The sequence below is a fragment of the Pelodiscus sinensis genome, chromosome 1 (genome assembly GCF_052426305.1).
Source record: "Pelodiscus sinensis isolate ZL-2025 chromosome 1, ASM5242630v1, whole genome shotgun sequence".
Taxonomy (NCBI): Eukaryota; Metazoa; Chordata; order Testudines; family Trionychidae; genus Pelodiscus; species Pelodiscus sinensis.
The window spans coordinates 188830007-188857809 of NC_143052.1; the positions used below are offsets into that span (position 1 = coordinate 188830007).

At 40.7% G+C, this 27803-nt stretch overlaps 1 protein-coding gene and 1 non-coding gene across 6 annotated transcripts in view; both read left to right on the top strand.

Moving 5' to 3' along the window:
• The window catches only part of ITSN1 (intersectin 1), a 190614-nt gene that overhangs the window by 126464 nt on the left and 36347 nt on the right, over positions 1 to 27803 (top strand). For all 5 annotated transcript variants that reach the window (XM_075911169.2, XM_075911141.2, XM_075911179.2 and 2 more), the window contains 8 exons: positions 1749 to 1993; positions 4251 to 4410; positions 5993 to 6198; positions 7047 to 7129; positions 15572 to 15738; positions 17469 to 17514; positions 21758 to 21879; positions 24656 to 24773. In XM_075911169.2, coding sequence (XP_075767284.1) covers positions 1749 to 1993; positions 4251 to 4410; positions 5993 to 6198; positions 7047 to 7129; positions 15572 to 15738; positions 17469 to 17514; positions 21758 to 21879; positions 24656 to 24773 — 1147 coding nt within the window. The remainder of the gene's footprint in view (positions 1 to 1748; positions 1994 to 4250; positions 4411 to 5992; positions 6199 to 7046; positions 7130 to 15571; positions 15739 to 17468; positions 17515 to 21757; positions 21880 to 24655; positions 24774 to 27803) is intronic.
• Positions 19015 to 19087, top strand: TRNAK-CUU (transfer RNA lysine (anticodon CUU)). The gene has a single exon. It is a non-coding gene; the product is annotated as a tRNA-Lys (tRNA).

The window sequence follows — 27803 nt, forward strand, 5'->3', positions numbered from 1 at the left end:
GGATATAAATAGTAGCAGACAGGCAGGCAAAAGGTTAACAGGGGGTCTAAAGCAGAGTGGTCGGTCAGCTGTAGAGAGGAGTAATCTAGAGGCAGTTGGTTGCAACCGGAAGCCTTATTGTTTGATAGTAAGTAGCTTCCATGCAAAAGAATTGTTCCATCCTTGCTTTAGAATAAATAATTTGCAAAGTGTCTGTAGTTATTCTGTAAAGAAATCCAGCTGATAGAATTATGGTTTTAGAGGACACAAGGTTAATTCATTGGTGTGGTGACAGCTTCAGAAGTAGCTGTCTCAAACACTACTCTGTGCTGTTGCTATTCAGGGTCAGAACCTAACAAAATCTCTTGGAGCAATGAAATGATTAGCATCTTTTTAGTAGTTACTATTAAGTAACTATTGCTTTCAACAGCTCTTTGATTTTGATACACATATATGGTTGATCTTTAAGGAAAAAACGAAGATATCTGAGGAACATTCACCCAGTGACTATTTCAGATGTTTATTACCGTTCCTAGTCCCTGGTGTCTGGTCTTTCCCTGCTTTGATCCACTGAAGCTGGGAGTAAAAAAATGCTCAAGTGGTGGCACATATACAGTGCTAAGTCCCTTAGCAGCGGAGAGGTGATTGTCTTATGGCATTAATCCAAGTTCAGGGAACAGAATACATTGGTGATGTAGCTGTCCCTTTCAATGCTATTTGCTGAACATGGGCTGGACTTTAAGGCCCCTGAGGCAGGGAGTAGGGGTAGGATTAGAAGTGAGTGGACATTTTCTGTGGTTTTCTGTTTCTCTTGCATCAGAACTCCTTCTGGAATCTTAGAATATGGTCAGTTTCCTCTCAGATTGCCTCCCGGTCGTGCAAGCATAATCAACAAATGTTTGGTGTAGCAGAAATTCTGGCTGGTTCCTCAGGTTTAGTGGCAGTCTTCATTGCTCACCAAATCTTTCCACTCAGCAATATGTTGAGGGGTCACCACTAGCAGAAACATCTCTCTGGCAAAGGAGGATGGGTCCTCTACGGGACTGGAAAGCCATTTAAAGAAGAAATTGTAATATAATCCCTGAAGAGATTTGAACCCTATCCAACTGGCTGTTGGATTCACTATAAACAGTGCAACATTTTAAGAACAGTGTTGCAGGTATTTTGCCTTTTATACGCTACATCAGTGTCCGCTGCAGGGCATTGAAACCTGCTGAGGTATGTTGCAACACAAATATGTGTCAGTGCTCTATTGAGTTTTTCTGGCAACACTGTAGTGTCACAGTAATGTTCTTTGGAGTGATCCCAAGTCACATTCTGGATACATCCTTATCCACAATATGCAAACAAATCACATGGTGAGTCTCCATTGCTATTCAGGATCAGGAGCAGTGTGCACACAGGTGGGACCCAGCTGTCTGTTTAGGCTTAGAAAATCAGAACTGTCCTATGCTCGCTTGCTCCAGAAGTATTCCCCTTGTGCTTCACATACATTGTGTAAGGTTAAGCATGGCACGCTAATATGATTTGCATTGGCTACACTGACATCCAAATGTGTTTCCAGGCATCACCAATGAACGTTCAGACACTCAAAGTTGCTTTCCACTATACATTGAGCCTCCTGCAATCTGGGATTCCATCGTCTGGCAAACAAAGTTTTGAGTTTCCAGTAACTGAAGACAACTAATGAACTGTGAATGGCAGCTTCATTTTTTAAGTAAACCTGTTTCTCTCATGTTTCTGAACCTCACGATTTAATGTACTTGCAGGTGGATGAAAGCCAGACTGGAGAACCTGGGTGGCTGGGAGGAGAACTGAAAGGAAAGACTGGATGGTTCCCTGCAAACTATGCAGAGAAAATACCTGACAATGAAGTTCCAACCTCTCTGAAACCAGTAGTTGATGCTACAGTGGCACCTAAAGTTTCTTTGCGTGAAACACCTCCACCTCTGGCAGCTCCAGCTTCGATAGAATCAACTGCAACCACCAACAACTGGGCAGACTTCAGTTCAACGTATGTTTGCTGGTGGTTATCTCTAGGAGTCCAAACCAGTACTGTAGGTCTTTAAGCAGTTCATTTGTGTCTAGCTAAAATTCATTACCTTTCTTATCCACTGAGATTTTTGTCATGAGTTAACCAGGCAAATGAGAGATTTGCAGGAAATAAGGTAGTGCACTGTAAATCATAAAGGATTCTTCATCTTCGTTAAGACAGAGCTCCCAGCAAATTTTCTCTTCAGTTAACATTTTTTCTCAGCAAGACAGGCCACAAAAGTCTTTTATTTTGTGTTTTTTTTAATAGGCTTTCCAGTCCAAAGGCATCCTATCCTCTGAAGCAATCCAGAAGTACAGAAGCTTGTCCATCTGGCATTTTTCCCTGACAATATTCAGAATTATTTTACAGCAGAATTTGCAGAATGTTATCCTCCATTTGTTTATGTACAAGATATATGTGAGAGAAGAGAGTTGACACCTTCTCTTGATTCATTGTTACCAGCTTGAATTTTACATTAAGATGATGATGACACTGCTAAATCAATAAATGTATCGCTATGCTGTAGTACTCCTTTGGTATGCCTGATACCATAAGACAAGTTTAATGTCCCAAAGATCATAAAACCTAAACACAATATCTATATTTGCTTAATATCAGGACAGATTTGTCTACTATAATTGAGAAATTATTTTTGTTCAATGAATAAGGTGTTTTACAAGTAGAGGTCTGTACCTTTATTCCTGTAGAAATTCTGCATCTGGGCCCACATATACATTCTTTTCTCTCTTCTCTCTCTTCTCTTCTACACCCTGTCTTCACATCCAGGAAATCTAGGGCCTCTTTCCTAGACTACAAAGTGGCATGAGGGTGAGGTAGACTTGTACTTGTACATGTATATTTGCCAAGGTTGGACTTGCAGGAAAAGAAGCATTTCCAAAGTATACTCGTGACTTTAAAAGGCGAGTGAGTGGACTTGAAGTCGTTATGATGCCTCAGCAGCATTGTTCAAAAATTTGACATAGTGGTCACTGCTGAACAGACAGGCACATAGTGGACTTGATGCTAGAGGACTACTTTTACTGGTACACATACTTCTGCATCCATTCACATATCATGTGGATAGAACTGTACTAATAGAGGGCCTGTGACATTTGAAAAACTGGCTTAACTTGGGTCATAAAAACAGGGTTTTTTTGGGTAGGATTCATAACTAAGTGTGGGTGCATGCAATACTATACTGACAATGATATGTTTTATATTGTAGATCAGGCCAGGAAGTGAACAAAGTTGAGTTCTTGTGGGATGTCCTGTTTTTGTCTCATCTCTTCTCCACCTCACTTGTTTGCTATATAGAACTCATACATGTCAGGAGATGTCAATGTCTATATTATGAGAGGATGGCTGGAACTCAACCATTTAGGCCGGGGTTTTTAGATTTCAAGCTTCTACAGTAGCTAGTGAAAATGTAGACAATTGTCTGTAATTTTGTAATTACTAAACCAAAAAAACCTTAAAATGTTTAGTTTAGTTCATAGAGCTTTTTCTACATATAGCTACAGATGTGCATTGAACTTTAAACATACATAGTTTTCGACAGCACCCAGAGCTTGCATGATAGAGGGAAATGTTGAACTAATTAACTCTGAACAATAAGGAATACGGCAGGAGGTTGAGAGCAGATAATCATGACTCAATGGTGATGAAAAGGTGGTCAAAAGTGGGTTCTAATAGTCATAGGACGAAAGGTAGTAGTTCCAAGTATAAGTGACTAAGTGGAGGAAAAAAAGCAGTTAACGATGAGGCATAGGAGTCTTAAAAGTGAGAATGAATAATATGAATTTGATGCAGAAAGGGAGGAGGACGTCAGTGACCCATCTAAATATGGGGAGCAATTAAATGGAACAGCAGGAGAGGCTGGTGAATATTTTTTATTAAATGTCTAATTAAACTAAACCTGCTGTACAATATATGTCCTGCAGTTGAAATGTTATTGTATAGAGATGTGATTAAGTGGGGTCTAAATGAGCTAGCATCCATGATCAAGAAGCAGCAACAGCATGTGGCAGTTACCTTTTTAAGGGAAAATATGCAGTCAGAGTAAATCTACATATGGTAACTTCAGAGTACAAAGACACTTTAGTCCTTGCAGAAAATCTGTTATAAGGAATTCTTCTAGAATACATACATAGCATCTTCATATATGAGCTAGTTTTTAGCAGAATGCCATAATCACTGCAATAAAAATGAAGATAATACAGTCTGCCTTTATTTTCAGGTGGCCAACCAGCACTAGTGAAAAACCAGAGACTGATAATTGGGATGCTTGGGCAGTTCAGCCTTCTCTGACTGTTCCAAGTGCAGGGCAGGTAAGGCAGAGATCCGCCTTTACCCCTGCCACTGTTACTGGATCATCACCCTCCCCTGTCCTGGGGCAGGTAAGTGGCTGATCTGTGTGGAAACCATACTCAACCCAACATTTTAACTTTCACAAACCAAGGAACAAACATTCATTAACCAGGAAAAATGTAAAAAACAACAAATAGACTAGTAGCTTCTTAAAGACTAACAAAACATATAGATGGTATCGTGAGCTGTGGGTGCAACCCACTTCAGATGATGGGAGTGTTAGAAGTCTTGGATATGGACTTCTAACACTACAGTCATCTGAAGAAGTGGGTTGTGCCCACGAAAGCTCATGATCCCATCTACATGTTTTGTTAGTCTTTAAGGTGCTACCATACTATCTTTTGGTTTTTTAAGTTTTTCCGGTTACAGACTAACTCGACTACCCCTCTGAAGCTATTAAGTTTTATCAGGAGGCTAGCATTAACTCCCTTTCCTCCTCCAACCGTTTTGTGAATCTTGCTCTTTAAAAGTGCTGAAAATAAAATATTTGGATAAAAAACAAACTTTGATTTGCATCAATTTATCTGAATTTTAAATTAATTTCAACCCAAATTGCACATATTTTAATTTTTTTCTAGAATTGCCAGAAAACCAAAAAATCAGTGATACGCCCAGCTCTGTGTCTGAACCTAAATCCTGCGCTCAGTCGGATAGATCACAATGCCACAACACTGACTAAAAAAGAGAGAGTGCTGGTAGATAGACATAGCATTCTGAGATGTGCTAGATATGTAATTCACACCTCCCAAAAGCAATTAAAATGCAAGATGGCATTATGAATGAGTTTTAGCAAAATGATTCTCTTTATGTACACTTTTTTGTGAGAGATACTGTGAGCCCATGGGGCATGACCTATGAAGCCAGGCTTCATGAACTGGGCTTGTTTAGTTTGGAAAAAAGAAGATTAAGGGGGGACATGATAGCGGTTTTCAAATATCTAAAAGGGTGTCACAAGGAGGAAGGAGAAAATTTTTTCCTCTTGGTTTCTGAGGACAGGACAAGGAGTAATGGGCTTAAAGTGCAGCAAGGGAGGTTTAGATTGGACATTAGGAAAAAATTCCTAACTGTCAGGGTGGACAAATATTGGAATAAATTGCCAAGGGAGGTGGTGGAATCTCCCTCTCTGGAGATATTTAAGAACAGGTTAGATAGACATCTGTCAGGGATGGTGTAGACGGAGCTTGGTCCTGCCTTGAGGGCGGGGGGCTGGACTCGATGACCTCTCGAGGTCCCTTCCAGTCCTATGATTCTATGACTTGTCTTTATATGTATAGGTTTTTCCCTAAATGTGGTAGATGAGATCAATAATTTTAACATCATTTTCTGTGTAGAAAAATTATTAAATATATTATAAGCAATGTATGCACCATTAACTTTTTAATAAATGCAAATACAGAAATACTGGTGGACTGTGTTAATATAGCCATTTCATTGTGTTTATTTAAATGATCTGCTTGGGTTTGAGAGTAAAAAGCTTATTTTAATAGAAACAGTCTACATATAGATCTGTGTCTATACATGAACATTGTAAAACAATACCTCTATTTATTTTTAGCAGCCTTCTTTGTAAAAGACACTCTATGAGTCACTGCTCTTTTCTTACCACAATAGGGTGAAAAAGTAGAGGGGCTTCAAGCACAGGCTTTGTATCCTTGGAGAGCCAAAAAAGACAACCATCTAAATTTTAACAAAAATGATATCATCACAGTTCTGGAACAGCAAGACATGTGGTGGTTTGGAGAGGTCCAAGGTCAAAAGGGATGGTTTCCTAAATCATATGTGAAACTTATTTCAGGCCCCATAAGAAAGTCAACAAGGTATTTTGTTTGCTTGTTTTTGTTAGAATTTACAGCTTTTTATTTAATCATTGTTATGTTTTTATGTAAAAAGTTGAATGTATTTATACATTTGGTTTTTAAAGCATTGGCTTTACTTTGAAAAGTTGTTTTACTAAAATGGCATTGTCATTATGTTTGTGTGTCTAAGTTTCAGATTGGTATGGCTCAATTTATAAATAAATTTATGAGCTTTGTTTTTGGCTTTTTAAGAAAATTCTAATTCTACAAACTCAGTTTGGATTATGAAAGCAAAGCTAGATTCTTCCTGCATATTTTATCACCACCAGCAATTCAGCATTTAGAATGTAGCTAACCGTTCTAATGATGCATGAGAGGGAACAGAATCGAGTTTATTCTCCTGGAGATATTTTGGCTTTACAATGCCAACAGGACTAACAAATAACAAAACCTTTACTTAAGTTTATAAATTAAGCAGAAATTTAAACGTGTATGGGGTAGAGATATTGAATAAAGTGATGCCACTTTCCCATACTCGTTTCACTAAACAACAGTATTTTGAAAGATTAGAAGATTGTAATCTAATACAGTCCACCATCTGAAAACAACATTCTAGTTAGTAATGAAAACTAGAATGAACTTTACCTTTTTTCTATGGGGGAGAACAGAACAGGGTTTTTTTTCTTTTGAAATCATAAGCAGATTGAGACTGTATTTTGTCATGCTGAGGTTTAAAACTCTAAATGTTATCTTTCTTTAAGTTGAGAGAGTTCATAGATACAGCTTTTAATGCATTTTTAAATTAAAAACCTTTAGTTGTGTTCGTTACATTTAAAAAAAATTAAAGCATTTCATATTTTCTCTTTAAGCATGGATTCTGGTTCTTCAGAAAGTCCTGCTAGTTTAAAGAGAGTAACATCACCAGCAACTAAACCGGCTATGTCAGGTGAAGGTAAGAACTTCAATTGAATGCATTAGTTGGATTTTATTGTATTTACTATATATTTGAGAGAGTTTGTCTATCTGTTCAAGAACTCCTCCTAAATGGTAAGAGCTAGAACCACCTCTTATCATAACTTAAAGAAAGATAAGGGTTTAGTTGTGCCAGGAAAATGGGATGTGCCTGGAATGGGGTTGTTTTTCAGAAAACCTTTCAGAAAAGAGACCGACTCACCAGGCAAGTAAAAGGGGCTGGCTGGGGCCTCCCATTCCCCAGGCACCTTTTAAGGAGGGCAGAGAGGGCTAAAGCTCCCCCCCCAGTTTGTGCGGGAACATTGTTGGCTGATCCCCTTTGTCAGGGAGCAAGGGGAAACTGCACATTTTGCTACATTCCTCACTCTGGCTGGGGATTGCAGGAGGCAGACAAATCTGGATCTGCCCCAGCTGAGGGACATGCACCCATTCCCAGCTATGTCTACTGGAGCTGCAGTGGCCATGGAGAGGTGTTATTTCACCCAGCTCCAAGTTGCTGCAGAGAGAGAGGGCTGAGGTAGTCATCTCTCCCCAGGGCAGCCTGTATACTGAACTCCAGCCCCACCCTCAGCACCTGTTTATATGAAGCATGTACTTTTTAAGTTACTTTTCCAAAAAACAAAAAATGAATTAAGAACCTGAACAAAACGCTAGGTAAATCTTCTAGTAGTTGAATAAAAGAAATTCTCTAGTAAAAGATGCAAATTCAGAACCAGTCAGTGCAAATTGATATTCATCAGTACCCTTGCCAGGGTCAGGCTCTTTTACTTTGCAAAATAAGAACTTAAATTTCATCCAGAATTTATTATGACTTCCAGTCTATGTCCTACATGTTTGTACAACTGCTCATTTACATAAAAATAGTATTTTTTCTAATTAAGTTATGTACATTGCTTTATGCAGTATCATTTATAAACTGTTAAGAATCAATCCCATGTTTGTTTTTTAGCCTTCTTCCTACAACAGGGAGGGCCCAGCTTTTGAAGATTCATAAAGGACATATTTCCATTTAACATGTACAGTTGCTACGACTACATTGGTCCCCTATTACGGAATAGGGATGCATATGTAGCACTTGGGAAGAGGCAAATGCGTGGGGGGTTTAAATATCCCCCGCGGCATTTGCATTTTCATGGCCGCCGCTTTTTTCCGGCTTGGAGATAAGCCGGAGAAAAGCGTCCAGACTGGCGCGATCCTCCGGAATAAAGCCCTATTCCGGAGGATCTCTTATTCCTACTTGCAAGTATACTTCCAAATAGGAATAAGAGATCCTCCGGAATAGGGCTTTATTCCGGAGGATCGCGCCAGTCTGGACGCTTTTCTCCGGCTTATCTCCAAGCCGGAAAAAAGCGGCGGCCATGAAAATGCAAATGCCGCGGGGGATATTTAAACCCCCCGCGCATTTGCCTCTTCCCAAGTGCTACATTTGCATCCCTATTCCGTAATAGGGGGCCAATGTAGACGTAGCCAGTGTGTATATGCCCTGTAAAAACATGTGTGCAAGGTTCAAGACAAGCAAGGATATTAATAATTTGGCTCCCAAAATTTGCATTCATGCTCATTAATTCTTTGTGAATAAATTGAATCCCGCAGTGACTGAGTGCATGTTTTCTTATTTAAATGTTGGATAGACCAAAACTTTCCACTTCTTAGAAAGAGAGACCAATAGGTGTTCATCCCATCAAGAGGATAAGGATGATTATCCTAACAAGCATGTATGTATCATTGAATTTTTACTAGCATTCATTTGTGCTGTCTTATTTGACCCAAGAAGGTTAGATTTAAACATAAATATAAAATAACAAGAATGCACTCCGTGCCTTGTATTAGAGAAGGGTATTTTTTGTTCCTATGTCATTTTGAACATTAGGTACCTTCCATTAATGAATTAATAATAATTGAAAACCATATGAGTTCTTAAGTGGTCTACAAGTGTGTCCCTTTTTTCATGACAGGATACTAATAAATGCACCAGAAATTTGCCATAATTGGAATCTACCCCTCTGCTAGCATAGGAGACTAGGAAACAAAGAGGACTGTTCTTCAGTGCTATGCTGATAACAGTTTTATCAATAATATCTAACTTTTCATAAGACATGTTACCTTGGTAGAAGTTGGATTCATGGGTACTGGGAGTATGAGAGGCAAGGGGAGGCAATGCTTCCCCTGGGTCTTAGTGCTCAACTTCTCCAATCCCTATTCTGACCATTCCTGCAGGCTCTCTCAACTGTTGCAGACTGATGGCTCATCCCCTCTCCCAAAGTTCAGTTAATTTAAAAATAAAGACTTCCAGCTTGCCAGTCCTATTACCATAACACTGAACCTGTGAAAGAGCTATTAAGTGGTAATAAAACTATTTAACAGGCATGTGCCAACCCTGAATTTACTGACAAAAAGAGTTGTGCATTACTATGTATGCAAGTCCTTAGTTTAAAATTGGTTTCATTAGCTTGTGCTGAAGGTTATAAAATCACATTCTAAAAAAGCCATGCATAGATATTTAGATGCACAATCTGAGTATTCAGCTTTAATCTTAAATTCTAGTATCTTCAAACATAGGTTTTTAATAAATTCTTCAAAAGACAACCCTTATCTAAAATATACATTATAACTGTAATTACTACAGTACAAAAACATGCTTCTAAAATCTTCCTGACCATTCTATCCATCCCTACTCTCCTTCTACTCCCTACTGACATGTCATGAAAAGCACACAAAATAAATTAGTGTTCCCCTTTTCTAAAAGTAATTAACTTTGTTCTGAACAAACTAAACTGCTCTGACCTGATTAATTCAGAATCATGTCTTTGCTTCAGTGAGTTTAAATATGGTAATGTGGTAATCTGTAATGATTACTTTATGAAGGCTTAAGAGTACATTTAAAATATAAAATCAGCTTATAAATACTGAAGAAAATTTAAAACAGAGAAGGGCTGCCTCACGTGTTTGGTAATATTTAATGTTGTATTCATCAGGACAACTGACTTGTCCTTACTTCAGAGTTTTTGCAAATAAATCTCTGACAAACTTCAGAGTATATAAAAAAAAACCTGTGACTTTTTATATTCCAAAATTTAGTGCTTTTAATTAGGTACTTGTGCATGTCCAGTCTTCACAATCTGGCATGGAGTGGAAAACATTCTCCATTTTCTTTAAAAAAAAAATTTAGAAAGTGGTTTTGTTTTTTTTTGTTTTTGTTTTTTAATGCTACGCTACAGCATTAATTCGGGTTAGCTTAATTTGAATTAACTATTTCTAATTAAGTTAATTCGAATTAACGCATCTACACATACAACCTATTTCGAAATAGCGTGGACCCTGAACCGAAGTTAAGGCTGGCCGGAACCAGTGTCAGCAGGGCATCTTAGTGTGTGGTGCTGCTGCCTGAGGCTAACTGAGCTCCATGCTTAAAGGGACCCTACCCCCACCCCGCACAGATAGTTCTCAGGATTCCCCGCTTGCTTGTCTACCTCAATGAGGGACAGCAAAGCAGTCCTGTCTTGGAGTGCCCTGAGTGCCCGCACTCGGGACACCACAACACTCGGCCACATGGAACCAGAGCTGCCCCTAGGCACGCCAGCGCGTCTCGTGGGGTCTTTGCTATCAGCCTGGCTGCACTTGCTGCAGGCTGCCATCCGGGGGTCCATCGGGGGGCTGTCAGGATCCAGGAGGCCCTGCAGGAGAGCGTACACCCCTCAGAGCCCTCAGAGCCACCCTGGTCCTCCCCACCAGGGGCTCGTGCCCCATTCCTCCCTCACGTCCTTCCACTTACCCCTCCCTAACCCCCTTCCTGATGTCAAACAAAAGACATGTATGTTCAAAAATAGAAACTGGGTTTATTTAACAAAACTGGGGGGGGGGGGATGAACCTCTGGGGAGACTGGGAAAAGGAGGTGCGAGAGGGTGGGAAAGGGGAGGGGGAAACCTGGGAGGAGGGAGCTGGAAGGGGGAAGCAAGGGGAAGAACGGGGAGGGGAAGCTCAGGGCCCAGGGTTGGGGTCTCGCCAGACCAACTTGTTTTTCATGCAGACCTGCTCCTGGGTTCTCATGTGGCCTTTGGTGGCCAGGCTGGCAGCTATCCTGCCATAGATGGCTGCATTCCTACGTCTAGTGTGGAGATCATGGATGTTGGGGGCATCCCCCCCAAACCTGAATAAGGTCCATGATCTCAACCCTGCACCAGGAAGGCACCCGCCTTCTCCAGCCCCTGTCAGGCTCCTGGGAGCTGGCAGATTGCTCCTGGGGAGCAGTGGAGGGCTGGCTGCCAGTGGCTTGCTGGCTCATGTTTTGGGGCCACTGGGTCACGGGCCCCGGTGGCCACTGCTGGCTCTGGGCTGGCAGGCTTGGAGCTGGCACAGGTACTGTGGCTAGGGTGTACCCCTTTAATGGCTCCAGAGTTGGGGGAGTGGAGAGTAAGTTTTCCTGGTTGTGGCCATCAGGGCTCTCTGGGAAGGGCTGGAGGGCCTCCCTATTTCACATTAAGTGTCTACATAGCACTTAATTCGAAATAGCTATTTCAAATTTGGCGTTACTCCTTGTAGAATGAGGTTTACCAAATTCGAATTAAGCGCTCTGCTATTTCAAATTAATTTTGAAATAGCGGTTTGCATGTATAGACACTATTAAAGTTAATTTGAACTAACAGCTGTTATTTCGAATTAACTTTGCAGTGTAGACATACCCTTAGATTCAGGGATCTGGCTGGAAGAGCAGAGTGTGCAGAGCAGGAAACAGTGAAGAGGGGGCGGGGTCTGGGCAGAGCTGGAGTGGAGTATAGGTGTGGCCAGCAGCTTCACCCACCGCCCATGGTTGCATTCAATTATTAAATATGTAGTCTTGTGTGTATAAAAATATACACTCCCATTCACCTTCTGGCTAACATGTGCCATCCTGGGAGGTACCATTATGGGGGAGAATTCTCCAGCTTCAGAGACCTAGCACAGTGGTTTTCCAAGGTCGTGACCCAGTACTGGCTCTTGGAATGTCAGGCACTGGATCCCGTTCCTGCACGGGTGACTGGTCGGGGTCCAGACTACCTGCCTGTTCTGGCACTCCAGACTGCACTGTGCCCTCGAAGCAGCCAGCAGGAGGCCCAGCTCCTAAGTGAGGGAAGGGGGCAAGAGAGCGCACAGGGCTCCGTGCACTGCTTCCATGGACTGTGAACCTGCTGCCGGGGCACAGCATGGTCTGTGATGCCAGGAGAGGCAGGAAATCTGCCTTAGAGCCCCTGCTGCACCACTGATTGGGAGCTACACAAAGTAAGCCCCTCCTGCCACATCCCTGACATCCCCAAAGCCAGACCCCTCCCCCTTATACTCTAAAGCTCTCATCCTCAGTCCCACTCTGTAGCCCATACTAGTCAAATTCTTTTGAGTTGCTGGCACCAACAATTTTTTTTCCACTGGGTCATGAGGGAAAAAAAAAAAGATTGAAAACCACTGACCCAGAATATCTTCAGAAATCTTTGGCATATCTCTGAGCAGACCCCATTTTTACAGTTTAGTGAGCTGTGTAATGTGCATGCTACTTCAGAAAATGTTACTGATTTGTCTGAGATTAATATTTGTCCTCCTAGCTGTAAAGGTTTTCATTTAGCACTGTAATTAAATTATACATTGCATTTCTCAACATCAGTTTTTCAGTGTTTTTTGCTCTTGAATACTAAGTAGCTGACCATGTTTTAACAAAATTGTGTATTCTAGTGTTATCTTAGCATTTTCAAGCCAACTGTTGTGTAGGATAAAATGAGATGGGCTGTCTCCATACAAAGCTTCAAGCAATGAAAGAATTCATTGTTCACGAGAGACAACTGACACATTTAAAATGAAGACTGCATTAGAAGTTCAGAAACTGGAATTTTGTATGCTAGGACTGATGTTGCTAGTTCTCAGCATAAAATTGAACCCATAGAAAATGCTTGTAAAGCAAATCAAGTGCTTGCGTTTGTCCATTCTGCTTTGGGAGTATGCACTAGGTCACTGAAGTTGGAGAATTCATCCCCAAACAGTATTCATCAGGACAGCACATATCGGCCAATGTTATAAAAGGATGGAGCTGCCCTGGCACCTCACCATTTCCTTTTTACTATTCGTGATCAGTAGTTGTAGCAGGTGGGAGCTTCACTCTCTCCTGTTCTGCTTTTTGGAGGAAAAAAAAAAACAAAAAAAACCTGTGTTTTTTTTTTATTGTAAATACTTTAGTATAGTTGTAGTTTTAGTTAGTAGCACTTGATTTTTATTTTATTTAAGTTTTTTAGCTTGGTATTGGAGCATGCTCAAGTCCCTGGGCTTACGTGCCATCCTGGGTGGTGGGTGAAGCTGCTACTTAGAGAGGCAAGATCTCCAGCCTGTGCCCTCGCCCATACTCCACCTCTGCTCCACCCAGGCCCCACCTCCTCCCCACCGTCCCACCTCCTCCTTGTTGTCTCCTTCTCACCCATTCCAGCCACATCCCTGGACCCAAATGAAGCAAGCTACATTTGGGAAGAAAAACCTCTTCTAAAAGGACTTTCTAAAGAAACCAGCATGTTTTTCATTGCATGCCAGATTGTGAAGACTGGATATGCAGGAGGTGTTTAATTTAAAAGCACTACATTTGGGAATAAAAATGTCAGTCACGGGTTTTTTGATATACCCTAAAGTTTGTCCGTTTGTCTGATGAGCCTGTCAATTTAAGATCCCACACCTCTCCCTTAAGTTTTGCAGGACCATGGCCAGCCTCTGTATCCTAGCCCTTTTGAGCTACACCTTACTGCTTAGGTGTAGAAATATTTAAATATCAGAAAATCCTCCCATTTATACTCAACTCAAGAAATGAAAGAGATTCTACTTACGGTCACAATAGAAAGATACCTCTCTTTCACCAGCTCCCATTCAGTCTTCTCTGTGCTATGTGCTTTACTTAAAGGAAAAAGGACTTTCTACCACTTCTCTGAGGGTTCATCTGTTACCATATTCTGTCCTTCAGTAGATAAAAGATCAGTCCTGTTCCAGCCCTCTGACTGGTAGGTTCTTGAAAGGCTTGAAGAGGTTCTTTCCTCCTATTAGGAACCAACACCATCTTGAGATCTGAATTTGGTGCTTTCCATCTTAATGGGACTTCATCTCTCAATGAGGGTAGTATTTTTAGAGGCTATTACTTCCACCTGGATGATAACAGAACGTCAGGCTTTGTCTGATGCTACTTTGTATGTTAACATGTGTCGACACCCCAAATTTCTCACAAAAGAAGTGTTGAATTTTTATCTAAATATGCTTACCAACCTTTTTCTGAAACACCAGCTTCTAAGATGAAGGAAAACTCCATAGGACTTTGATAAGGTGTTATGCTGTTTCCTGTTTAGGTGGTTTCCTTAAGTATTTGTTGTCTTTACTGACTGTATGTTGGGGCAATTTGTCACTTTGCAGAGTATTTTCTTCCTGAACCTCCTGTATTGATCTGTTCTGTTGATCACCTCAGAGATTTTTTAGCATACTCTATGAGAGCACAAGCAACATTGCTTGCTTTCTTGGGTCTTGTTCCCATCAGTAAAATTTGCAGGACTGCAACTTTGTCATCTGTTTATACATTCATCACATGTTACATTCCCTTCCAAGCCACAAAACATGATGTTAGGTTTGAGAGCATGATGTTGCTTCATTCTCCAACTCCATCTAGAACTGCATGAGATGCACTTAAAGTGGAATTGACATATTCAAGCAATTGAATAAGAAAAAAAGATTGCATATCTATTCAGTAGCTGCTGTTCAAGATGTATGGCACATGTCCATTCCACAACCCACCCTCTTTCTCCTGAGTCACCGCAAATACTGGCTTATGGAATGAAGTAATTGGGGAGAGGGGGATGGGAGGTGGCTTCACTCCTGTATTCCTTTGGCTAACAGCGTGAATGTTCAGAGTATGCATACTCTGCTCTGATTGGGATCACTTTGGGAAACCGTGCTCCAGCTTTGATGGTACTGGCACACATGCACACATCTGAAACGGAATGGACGTGTGAAATACATCTTGAAGAACAAGTTGTCAAACAGAAATGTGACAGTTTGGTGGAGGCTTTGGGGAGGTTGATTTATTTTTTGTTTTTGTTTGTTTTTTATTAAAAAAAATATTATATACGTTGGTCATGTTAGTGGTTTACCAAAAATAACTTCACCCATAATAGAATTTTTTGACAACAGAATCCTGTAAAAAAGTTTAAGTAGTCTTGAAGCACATCTATTTTAGAAATGTAAATATTAAATTTCATTTGTGGAAATAAAAGAAAATATTTTTAGTTAAGTGTTGTCTACACAGAAACAATAGGGAAGAAAGCTATGAAATATCTAAACCTTGGACAGATTATTTTGCCTTCATAAAGATAGATTTTGCAAATTATACTTTGATTCAATAAGTATTTTCCGATTTTGGAATTTTTTCTCCTCCAGAATATATTGCCATGTACACATATGAGAGTTCGGAACAAGGAGACTTAACCTTTCAACAAGGAGATATGATTCTTGTGACAAAAAAAGATGGTGACTGGTGGACAGGAACATTGGGTGATAAATCTGGAGTCTTTCCTTCTAATTATGTGAGACTGAAAGATTCTGAGGTAAAGAGATATGAAAAGTTACAAAATGTAACTTTTTTGTATCTTACTTTTTAATGTTAATTTGATTATTTGAAATCCAGTGAATTATAAGAAGGGGTTTTTTATTTTACAGCTGTTGGACATGAAAAGTGACGTTTGAGAGAGATTCCTATATAAAGTACAATGAAGAACCTTATCATTTACAGATATTAAAGGCCTATATTATAGTCATGTATAGCCAGATCAGAGTAATTATTGCTGTTGTCCAACTGACAATACTATGATCAAAGAAACTAGGCAGTGAAATGGTATAAAAGGGAAAAATATTCAAACATTAAATATTAAACTTTCCTTCCAAAACAGGGTCTTGTAATAGTGAACACATAGTCTCATCTATTTGAAAATGTAGTTGTCATCTATCAGTGGGTGCTAGATGTGTCATTGTGTATATGTGTGCATTTTAATTCCTTCTTGCTCAAAAAAAAAAAAAAAAGAGAAATATGCGACTTACTATAAAAGAATATTATAGTCATGACTTTAAAAAATTGGGGCCTAAATTTAGGCTTCTAAACTTTTATTTGAATTGCATTTAGGTGCCTGAATAAGGATTTAGAATCTTAATTCTAGGGGAACATTTTTTTTCAAGTTGTGGCATCTGTATTTATGAGATATAGCTGCTTCTGTAGACTACATACGTGGAATATTAGTGCTTGCATTGTCATTGCTTAACTTCTCTCTCTTTTGGGAAGGATTGAAGAGTGATACTTTTTTTCACGAGTACAGTATGTAGATACTTAAAAGGCTTTCATCTTTTCTATGAAAATAGAAAATACTTTAATCTTTTCTGTGAGAGAGCACCAAAACATTATGGTTTATGATATTCGGTAGTGCGCTGCTTTGGGAGCACTTCTGCAGAATACAGTACTGTAATAACTCAGAAAGCATCCTCCTCCAAGACTTTCCTCAGTGCAGCAAATTCTTTATTAATTAATTTACAAAATGTAGAACTGTAGATCTGAAAACTTGTATTTTTATGAATATTTTGTTTTCTATCCTTGTTTTGCTGTATCTGGAAGAGCTAACAGCAGTCCAGTAGATTAAAGGATAAATCTAATCTCCATTATTTATTCAGGGTACTGTAAGAACAAATAACAATGCGTTTTAAGAAAATGATCCTGTTCTTGGATCTTACAACCCTAGTGTTGGACATAACACGAGTGAAAGCAGAACGGGGGCGAAGGTTTCTATAATATTGCAGTATTATTTTATTATTTTTTTCCAGCATTCAGAGGTCCTTTTTTTTCTGGGCAGACTTTTAATAACTTTAATGTATAGTCAGAGTTTGGGATTTTCATGTAGTGCAATAGGGATTTTGGATTCCCTATGTAGTTTAATAGAATAAATTACATTCACCGTGAACTCTGACTCAAGCTGTATTATCATCTTCCCTTTAGATTGATGGGACTTGTGAACTATCTCCACATCTTGAAGCCTTCCCAGATTCTCCAAATTAAAAACACTCTTTCCTGCTAAAACTAAAAACTTGTTTGTTTTTAATTATTCATTGCTCACTGTTAGATAGTATTTGGGGTCACAATCCACCTCAGAATTTCTACAAGGATAGATCCATTTTAGGACAGTCACTAACTATTCAGATTTTTGATTTGGAAAATGCTACAACACAGCCATTTTGGTACTCAGGAGAAATAAACCTATCAATATGTGTAAGTTATATTTGCATTTATTTTAAGGTCCCTGGAACTGCTGGAAAAACAGGAAGTTTAGGGAAGAAACCTGGTGAGTTACATAGCATGGCAACATTTTATTTCTCTGTGTGCTAAAGGATATATTTGCTTCTAACAAAGAATAAATTTCAATAGGATTGACATGTCCTTTGTAACAATTTAATAAATTCTTTATTATTCTTCCCTCTTTCCTGAGATGTAGCCCAGGATTTTGTTACCCTTCTTTAAACATTAATATATGCTAAACATTAATATCTGCTTTAAGGTTTTTGTACAGCATCCATCATGCTAGTATCTAAGCATCAGGTGGTTTCAAAACTCCCCAAAAAGCTGTTGCCTAAAAGTGAATGTAAATGCACACAACTCGGGGATAGTACAGGGCAGCTGGGCCATGAGGATTCTGTAGTTTTATTTCCATGTCGGATAATCTTGGTCATGAGGTACACGTCCCACTGCGAGTTACAGCATTCTGCCTGAAATCCTGCACAAGTTACTTCCTGCAGTAGCCTACAAAACTGAGGGCTGGCTCTACCTGTTGTTCAACATGAAGGTTTCCGTGTTCCTGCTGTGGCTGACCCTTAAATGCCCAGCCAACAGGAAGTGAAAATGCTAGTGAGATGATTGAATGTTTTCACAACTTTCTCTGAATAATTGAGCAGCAATAAGATTGGGCATTTTTCGCAGAAAAGAGTAGTGTATGAGGGCACGGGAACAGTTATTTTCTGAATTTTCAGAAGCAATTCAAAACTGAATACAGATTTGTCAGTGTTTGCATAGAGAAGGGTTTTATGTCCTTATGCTGTATGTATATACTCTGTGCTAGAAGGGGCCTAACTTTTTTGAGCTGGCTTATGATTCTGTTGAATTCTTCCCATTAAAGTTCAACACTCAGAAATAATAATTAATCTATTTAGAATGTTATTTGTTTACTGAAAAATTTCTAAGAGCCTCCACTATACCTTCCTGCTTCTTCATGATTTGTAATAGGTGAAAATCTGAACCTCCATGTAGGGATGTAACAGTTTAATTAGTTAACTGGTGGGCCTGGAGCAGCTTCCCATGGCCAGGGTCTGCCTTCTCCAGCCCCACAGGGGGACCCATTGCTTACAGGGGCTGCTCTCGAACAGCCCCTGTCTGCAGAGGGCCTGAATGCCCTGTAGACAGGGACTGCTCTGATTGGGATACTCTGATTCATAGGGTTGCCAGGTGTCCGGTTTTCTACCAGAAAATACCGGACATGTGCAATGTCTGGTATTTTCTGGTTTTCCAGATGGGCCCCGGATGGAAGCCTGGCGGGGGTGGGGAGAGTGGCAGGAAGGCGGGGCACAATCGGCGCTGGGAGCCCTTGTTGCGTGTGAGGAGGAGGGGCAGCCCGGTCCATGCTCCTGTGCACTGGTCAAGCATGTGGTGGAGCCATAGCCGAACTGACTCGCGCTTCACCTAGACCCTGCGCGGGATGGAAGCGCCCTGGGATCTGCAAGTGCCCAGGTCAGTCTCGCTCCCAGCCGCCGATTCACTTCCCTTCCGGCCGGCTGGTTGGTTCTCCCCTACAGCCTGGCTAGCTCAGTTGGTAGAGCCTGAGACTCTTAATCTCAGGCTCATGGGTTCAAGCCCCATGCTGGGCGGTGCCCTTCTTTAGGTTAGATAGACATCTGTCAGGGATGGTGTAGACGGAGCTTGATCCTGCCTTGAGGGCGGGGGGCTGGACTCGATGACCTCTCGAGGTCCCTTCCAGTCCTATTATTCTATGATTCTATGATTCTATACTTCTCGCGATCTTCCGTGGGCAGCCCTGCTGCACCCAACCCCCGCCACCAGCTCTGCCTCCCGCCGTCCGGTTCCTGCTCTGGATCTTCCCCTGCCAGCCTCGCTGCACCCCCCGCCAGCTCTGCTTCTGGTGGCCAGTTCTCTCTTCCTCCTCCTGAGCTCCCCCGGCCAGCACCGCTCCTGCCAGCCACACCTCCCCCCCCTCCCGATATCCCCCGGCCAGCCCTGCTCCGCCCGCCCCCCCACCAGCCCTGCTTCCCTTCAGCCCCCCCCCCCCATTTTCCCTGGCCAGCCCCTCCCCCCCCCATCAGCTCTGCCTCCCACTCTTTTTCCCCCCCCCCCCCCCACCTCCCGCTTCCTCCCATCTTCCTCCCGGCCAGCTCTGCTCCCCTCCCGGCTGGTCCCTCTCCACCCTCCACCCCGTTGAAGTGTGTCCGTTTTTTTTTTATGACTACGTGGTAACCCTACTGATTCATGTCCCAGCTGGTGCAGCCCTTGCCTGCAGTGGGGGGGCTGCTCTGGCCAAGTGGGAGTAGCCCTGCCAGCTGCGGGAGGAGGAGGGGTTCCAGCCAGGCTGGAACTCTCCCCCCTCTTTCCATTGGCCCTGTTTAATTGGTTAACCTGGTAAGTGTGTTTAACTTGTTAGCCAATTAAGAGGGATTTTGCATCCTTACTTCCATGTATTTCATAACTTAAGTTAACTTGTAATAATCCTCCATGTTGGTGGGAAAGGGGATATTCTGAAACCTGTAGTCTTAAAATATATTTTTCAGTATCTGTATTTAAATGGTGATTTGTAAGAAAATAGGAGTATTCTCATATTCTGACAGACAGATGACATGAAAGCCAATTTTTGTTCATTCCAGCATACTTGTATAGAATATTATAGTGGATTAATATCATAATTGTGACTTGCTGCAGTGAAAGATGCATATTTCTGAGCTTTATAGGTAAAAACTAATTTTGATAAACCCCATATCTAGTTCTCTCTTCCTGCTCTCTTGCCCAGAATAGCTAAAAATCAAGAGGCCTACAGAATTCCTCTAATAGCAGCATATCCAGCTTTTTTGCCAGCTTTACTATTTCACTTTTGTACACTAAAATACATAAAAACTAGCAGCAGCTCTTCTCTACCTGTCACCCTGACATCATCCAGCTAACTTTGAGTGCTGTTTGCAGCCTCCTGCTTGTGTAACCCACACACATTGTGTGGTTCACTGTCCCATGTAGTGGCACTTAGACCACTTACAACGAGTGGTAAGAACAAAGCAGCTCTATAGCCTAAACTGAATTCCAGTTTGTTTTATAGCTCAAGTTGTAGAGGCTTCTATACTGAGGTCTCAGGTTCAAATCTGCCTGGTCGCAATTACACTTGCACACTGCATATGCTGAACCTTAAACCCGGCTTACAATTCTGGTGTCTGTCCTGCACTCAGCCATCTGTTGTTCAACCTACTCCCTTGATTTTATCCCCTTTTGACTCCCTTGTCTCCACTTCAGACTGCTGTTTGTGTGTGTGTGTGTGTGTGTGTGTGTGTGTGTGTGTGTGTGCGCGTGTGCCACTCACACCTCTACTTGTCTGTAACACATAAAAAGAGGAGCTGTTTCAGATGCATCTATCATTCCTGTAGGGGAGGGCTACTCAACGTTAGAACCCCGGGGGCACAGTGATACTCGCAACACATGCCGAGGGCTGCAACTTAAGTGTAGCTGCATATACATGCAAGAATATATGCAAATAGATTCTTTCACACTGACAGGCATGAATATAAAGATTAAGGCAAGACTGCACAACACAGGCCCCATTTAAGTCAGTTCTGCTGATATTGATAAAATGCAATATTTACCCGATTTCCACCCATATGACAGCACTTTTAATGACAGTCCAGGAATTTAACTACTGAAATGCATATCAACAGAAGACCATTATATTGACTCGCAGTTGTGGAGTGTGTTCCCAGTGGGGGTCATGTTCAGTGGAGCTCACCTGTCAGCCGCGTGTTGAACCCCACGTAAACACAAACTGCACTGTAGGCCGCAAACAGAAGGTCCATGGGGCGGTGTGTTGAGTAGCCCTGCTCTAGGGAATGTTAACCAAATTAAGCATGATAAGTACAAATAAAAAAACTGCTTCTGTATTTAAACATTTCACCTCAAAATGTACTGTTTGTGGTAGCTATGAAGACTATAGTCTGTCTTAAAAAAATACACTACTTCCCCAGTGACTGCAAAATCTTCACTCTAACTAGCTCCAGGCCACCTAGTATTATTGTTGTCACACTTTGTTCTGTTCTTAACTTACGTACAAACTCTTTGGGGCAAGGTTCTGATTCCTGGTAAACTGCCATCGGTAATCTGTGGCACAGGTAAGTGGAAAATGAAACAAATTTGATGGGCAAGAGGTGTTTAGTGGAAATACTGCACTAATGATACAGAGGACAGTAAATATCACATGCTATACTTGGGTACTTGTTCTATTTTTTCAATTAATGGTAAATGGAATTTTTTTTCTTTTTTTAATTTAACAGAAATTGCCCAAGTTATTGCCTCTTATACAGCAACAGGACCTGAACAACTTACCCTTGCTCCTGGTCAACTGATACTTATCAGAAAGAAGAATCCAGGTGGATGGTGGGAGGGAGAGCTCCAAGTTAGTTACTACTACTACTACTTTTACAGAATTACACATCCATATTTTCTTTTATATTTCAAACAATGAACACTTCAATACTTCAGGAAAAATATTATGCACAAAATTATTTCAAACATACACATTCACATTAGTTCTTCAGATAATTGTATAGTTTAAGGTAATAGCAGGACATTTTGTGATACTGTGGGTAATGCAAAGATACAAAGGGCAGATTTTGGGCTAATCACATCTGTTTCAACAACCTGGCTTGCTCCGTTTCTTTTGGTCTAAGCCCACAGTTTAAACTGATCTTATTCCCATAGTGAAGATTTGTTAACTTCTTAACTGTCTGTGTCCTTTCTTCACTGATCTGCTCAGTAAGTAAATTAGTGGCCAGCAGTAAAATAAATAAATATATATTTCTTATGTTCTCTAGCAAACAAACTTTAAAGAGTGAGGTTTAAACCATTGAAAAGCAATATATTAATGAAGCAGTCAGAAGTGTGTGTGTGTGTACATATCTCACACACCCCTACTTGTCTGTAACTGAGGAAAAAAGAGGAGCTGTTTCAAATACATCTATTATTCCTTCAAGGAATGTTGACCAAAATTAAATAAATAAAAAATTGCTTTTGATTTTAATTTAAAAGAAAATTCAAGTGATCCATTATACTATGTAAGCTAGCTGAATCAGTTTTTCTCAATAAGGCATATGTAGATGTTCCCCTTCTGCTATTTCAAAATAGCCTCTCACCAGGGCCATTCTAAGTTATTCATCCTGGGCCTCTAAATCAAAATAGCACATCTACATTAGGGATGCGTGCCTCGAATTAATTTTGAGGCTTCCCTACAGTGTAGATGTGCTATTTCAGAATAATTATTCCTAAATAGCTTATTCTAAAATAACTGTGCAGTGTAGATGTAGCCTAACTGAATGAAATTGGGGGAGAGGAGAAAATCTGTTTTTTCTTGCAATTTGTTTTGTTTGCTCCTTTGACAGCATTTTATAGTCAGTTTCCTGTACTGGTTGTTTGGCTTTTTCATGCAACATTAGGGAAAACAGAAATATTAAACAAAACTATGGCTGTAAAACCATGAATGGCAAGAGAATTCAAAAGATGGTATAGTATCAAACTATTTTCAACTCGATTAAAAAACTGGCTGTGTTTCAAGTCAACACAGTTGGATTTTGTACTTGAAATAATGTTTGTTCATAATTGTATTCTCAAAAATAAATAGAACCTCCACTGTGTTTGTCTGAAAGAGCTGGAATCAAGAATAGAGAGTGTCAGTAAAGATAAAATAAAATGCTGTAAAACTTTTTTCCCATCAGATGCATAAATATCAGGCATTACATATTGATAGGTGTAAAGACATCTCCCGGGACTATTTGGCAGTTAATAATCTATGCAGATCTGAAAAAATGAGGTTAAATCAGTAATCCAAAATGTAATACTGCATAGATTGCTGCTTTCAATAGAACAAAGATTTTTTTGTTATTCTTTAAAGGGCAAACTTCAGTATAATATTCAAAATTCTTACATCTTCATCAAAACAGAAAGAATAAATAACCAAAAACACATATCAGTATTAAAAATAAAGAATTGGCACTAAAATTAGAAGCTACCAATTTTACAGTTGTTGGTCAGAAAATTTAAAAACCATTTTCCAGGCTTTTTTTTCTGGTTCTTACCTGGAAAGAAGTTAATTGACAAATAATCTGAGCCTATTCCTGAGAAAAATCTGGCCCAGATTTGCAGACAGGAACATGGGCGTTGCCAGACTGGATAAAATTCAAATTTTATCTAGTACAGTGTCCTATCTCCAATAATAGTCAGTACCAAAGAACTCAGAGGAAGATGTGAGAACTCTGAAGTAGGCAAATCAGTCCTCTGCATTTTCTCATCCTGATTTCCTTAGGTTAAATTGATTGAAGCCCTAAAGCATGAACCTTAAGATCCCTTCCTAAATTTGTTGTTAATTATAGCTGGAAAGTCAAGTATATCTGAACAAAAACTTGGAACACCATTTTCCTATGCCACAGAGTTTGTCATTATTTTTGTAGCAATTGGTAACTGTATCTATTGTAAGTTTATAATACTATGGCTATAATTTGGTGTTCTCCATGGCCACTGAAGGTAGGAGAAAAATAATGGAGTTAATCTGCAGCAAGTGAGTTTTAGGTTAGATACTAGCAAAATCTTTGTCATTACAAGGATAGTTAAGCTCTTTAATAGGCTTCCAAGGGAGATTTTGGAATCCCCTTCACTGGTTGGACTGAGCTGAGCTGTCAGGGATGGCCTAGTTACTTGGTCTTGCTTTAGTGAGGGAGCTGAACTTGATGACTCCTTGATGTCCCTTCCAACCCTTCATTTCTGTTATCCAATAGCCTAATATTAGATTTTTTAGAAATAGTGTGGGAGAAATCAGGTTTGCCAAGGAGAAAATGACTTAAATGACGAGTATCAGAATGTTTCAGTGCTCCTAAAAACAACAACAAACTTTAGCATTTAGCCTACTTTTAAAATGGTCAGTGAAACTTTAAATAAAAATTCAAATGTGGATAGCAAAAATGAGTCCTGTGGCACCTTAAAGAGAAACAGATATACCGGCTTATCAAGTGTAGGACCAGCGTTAACGAGGCCAATTCAGTCAGGGAAGATTTGGGTCACTCCCACCAGTTGATGGGGAGATGTGAATACCAAGAGAAGGAAAATGTAGACTGAATTATGCTGGCTTGATTTGGTGTCTGTTCATGTGCTTAATCCTCTTAAAAGAATTCTTTTCTTACTAGGCACGAGGGAAAAAACGACAGATAGGATGGTTCCCTGCTAACTATGTAAAACTTTTAAGTCCTGGTACCAGTAAAACTACACCAACTGAGCCACCTAAATCAACAGTATTACCTTCCGGTAAGTAATATTTAATACATTTTAATAACTGGTGTCACTTGTGGTATAGAATTGGACATTCCTAGGGAATTAAATTACATTGTACTATTGGGTTTCAGAGTTCCTTTATAAAATGTTTCACTTTCCTTATGAATTTCTGTGAATAAATTTTTTTGTTTGTTTTTTTTTAAGTCTAAGTATGTTTTCAAGTCTAACTTTGATGACGTGACTTTAGGGGGAAAAAGACAGCCAGTTAGGTTAACATGGGATGATATATATGTCATACATATTTACTTGATTTAATGCTAATGAAATGATACTGGTAGCCCTGGAGATTGAAATATGTTTTCCACTAAAGATCCAGCACTTGTAGTAACAAACCATGCTACCAACAAATGCCATTTGTGGAAGGAGCATGTTGACTGATGAGAAGAAAGGTCATTCTTATATCCTTAATATCCCTGCTGAGTGTGCCATTTTGAGTGGCACTCCTGTATAAAGGACACTCACCCATTAGGATCTGAAGTGAGACAATCAATTTGCTCCCCATAAGCCACTGAATGATATCCAGATGGTAATGTCTTTCATTATTATTCATCTAGCGTGGACTTACACTGTTAAAAGCCTGATTATTACTTCCCTGAGTTATTCTCTAACCATTATCACTCCATTGAGCCAAAAGGAGTCTGTTTCTAATTTACTACAAGTTGAACCTCCCAAATCCTGGACTCTGTGGTCCAGCAAGGCCATGGATGTTGCTGGACCAAAGAAGTCCCAGGAGTGGGAGCCAGCCTTGAGAATTTAGGGTCTGCAGAATCCCAGTTAGGCCAGCAATGGCTGGGCAGGGGAACCCCAGCATTAGTGGGGCCAGGAGGCATCGGGGAGCCTCTTCCCTGGACAGGGAACCCCCTTTGTCAGTGATGTCACTTAGGTGGAGAGTCTGTAGCAGCGGGGTTGGTGGTGGCTGGAGAACCCCAGGGACCTTCCCTGTGGCAGGGCTGGAATGGCTGGGCAGCCCTGACCAGGAACTCCCAGCAGCAGAGCCTAGGGAGCTCCAACTGGAGAACTTTAGGAAACTCTGAGGCAGTGGGCCCAGGTGGCCTGGGGCTGGAGAAACCCGGAGGAAGGCCCAGAGGTAGCAGGGTTGGTGGCAGCTGAGTGGCAGGAACCTGGCAGCCCCAGCCGGGAATCCCCAGAGGCAGCGGGGCTGGTGGTGGCCGGGCAGCCCTGGCTAGGAACTCCTGGGACCCCCTGGTGCATTGAGCGTGTGTCAGGGCATGGAGCCTCAGCCGGGCCAGGGCAGCATCAGGGTGGAGAGCCCCAGCCTTGGGAACCCCAGAGAGACAAGCTAGCAATGGAGCAGCCAGCCCCTAGGGGACCACTGACCTCCCCAGTCCAGCAAACTTCCTGGGCTGGGACGACTCACATACCAAGAGTTCCAGACCAGAGAGGTCCAACCTGTTTCTATAAAATATTGCACCGACACACCAAGCATGCCTTCTGTCTTGATTTTCTGTCACCAAATATTTAGAAAAAATAGTAAGAAATATTTAAATTCTAGAGAGCTAAATACGTAATGAAATTACGACATACTGCAGCGACTGAAAGCTTTCATCTAGTACGTTCGGTTATCTCTTTGAAATGTATAAAATAAGTCTCATTTCAGTTCTTGGTGAAAGCATGTGGCCACATCAAAAAGTTTGAATCCCAGGAGGCACTACTAAATGGCCCTCTTATTGGTAGCCTTATCAGGGAAACAAAAAAGTCACCTGGGATGAAGACTTATCTAGCCCCTCACCATTAGTGAGGTAGGTCCCACCAGTTCAGGCTTGGAGTACACTATAGCAAGGCACTGTAGATGCACTTGTATTTCCTGAATTATAGGGCTGACAAGCAGAACCTTTCACAAGCACATATAAATGTTTTATATACAAATATATAAACATTTCTAGTAGTTTCTTATGCTATTCATGTCAGGAATATTGGACACAATCAAACATGATCCTTTCAAATACCACTCTATAATGATTTTGGAGAGTGTTTGGAAGAAAAAGAACAGTCTGGTCTTTCCTTTTCCTCGTTTGACATGTGGTCAGTCTAAGGCAGTGTTTCTAAAACTGTGTTCCGCGGTACACTGATGTGCCGCGAGGCAGTAGGAGGTGTGTCATGGAGAACAAGATAATTCAAAATGGCTGCCCTTAAAGGGGCAGGCAACTTTTTATTTTTTTTACTCTAACTTTCCCCCCAACCTTGTTTCCCCCCGACTTTTTTTTTTTTTTTTTTTTTTTTGCTCAACAAAAAATCCTTGGTGTTCCTCAAAAAAAAAAAAAAAAATTGTTTGATGTTCCTCAGTCTTAAAAAGTTTAAGAAACTCTGGTCTAAGGGCAGCATGTTGGAGGTGTCTTTATGAGGAAGCCTGGAGGCAAGGGCTGGTGGAACAGAATATTGAAGGGGTTTATGCAAATGAGAATAAATCATGCTGTGATTGTGGCTGTAAGGAGTAGAACTGCATATTGAGAAAAATCTTCATAAAAGGAGAGGCATGACCAGGGTAGTACATGGAGAGGGGGGTCTATAAAGTTTGTAATAGCACATGATGCCTGAAGTGTGAAGGAAATGTACTGTCAGAAGCTGGTACCTACAACAGTTTAATGTGTAACTATGTTTTTCCTCTTTCTGCTTCTGCTGTCACAATACTACTTGTTGGGTTTGTGTAGGTGCATTCATCCTAACATAACATTAATTATACGACTTTGGACCACTTTTAAAATTCTGTTGCATGAACACTTTTTGACTAATGGGACCTTAAGAGTTTCTTTGTTTCCCACTCCTTTATATCTGACCCCTTCTAAACCTATGGTGTGAGCACCATCCTCCTAGTTTGAAAAATGAGCAGAACTGAGTACAAAGCCTGCGAGTGCCACTTCTGTATTGCCATAGGTAGGGATGTTAATTTATAGAAATACTTGGAAACCTCTTTCCAAGCATTTCTACTTATTTTAATGAATTAAGTGTGCTGCTTCCACAGTATTTGTAGCTTGTGCTCTGTAG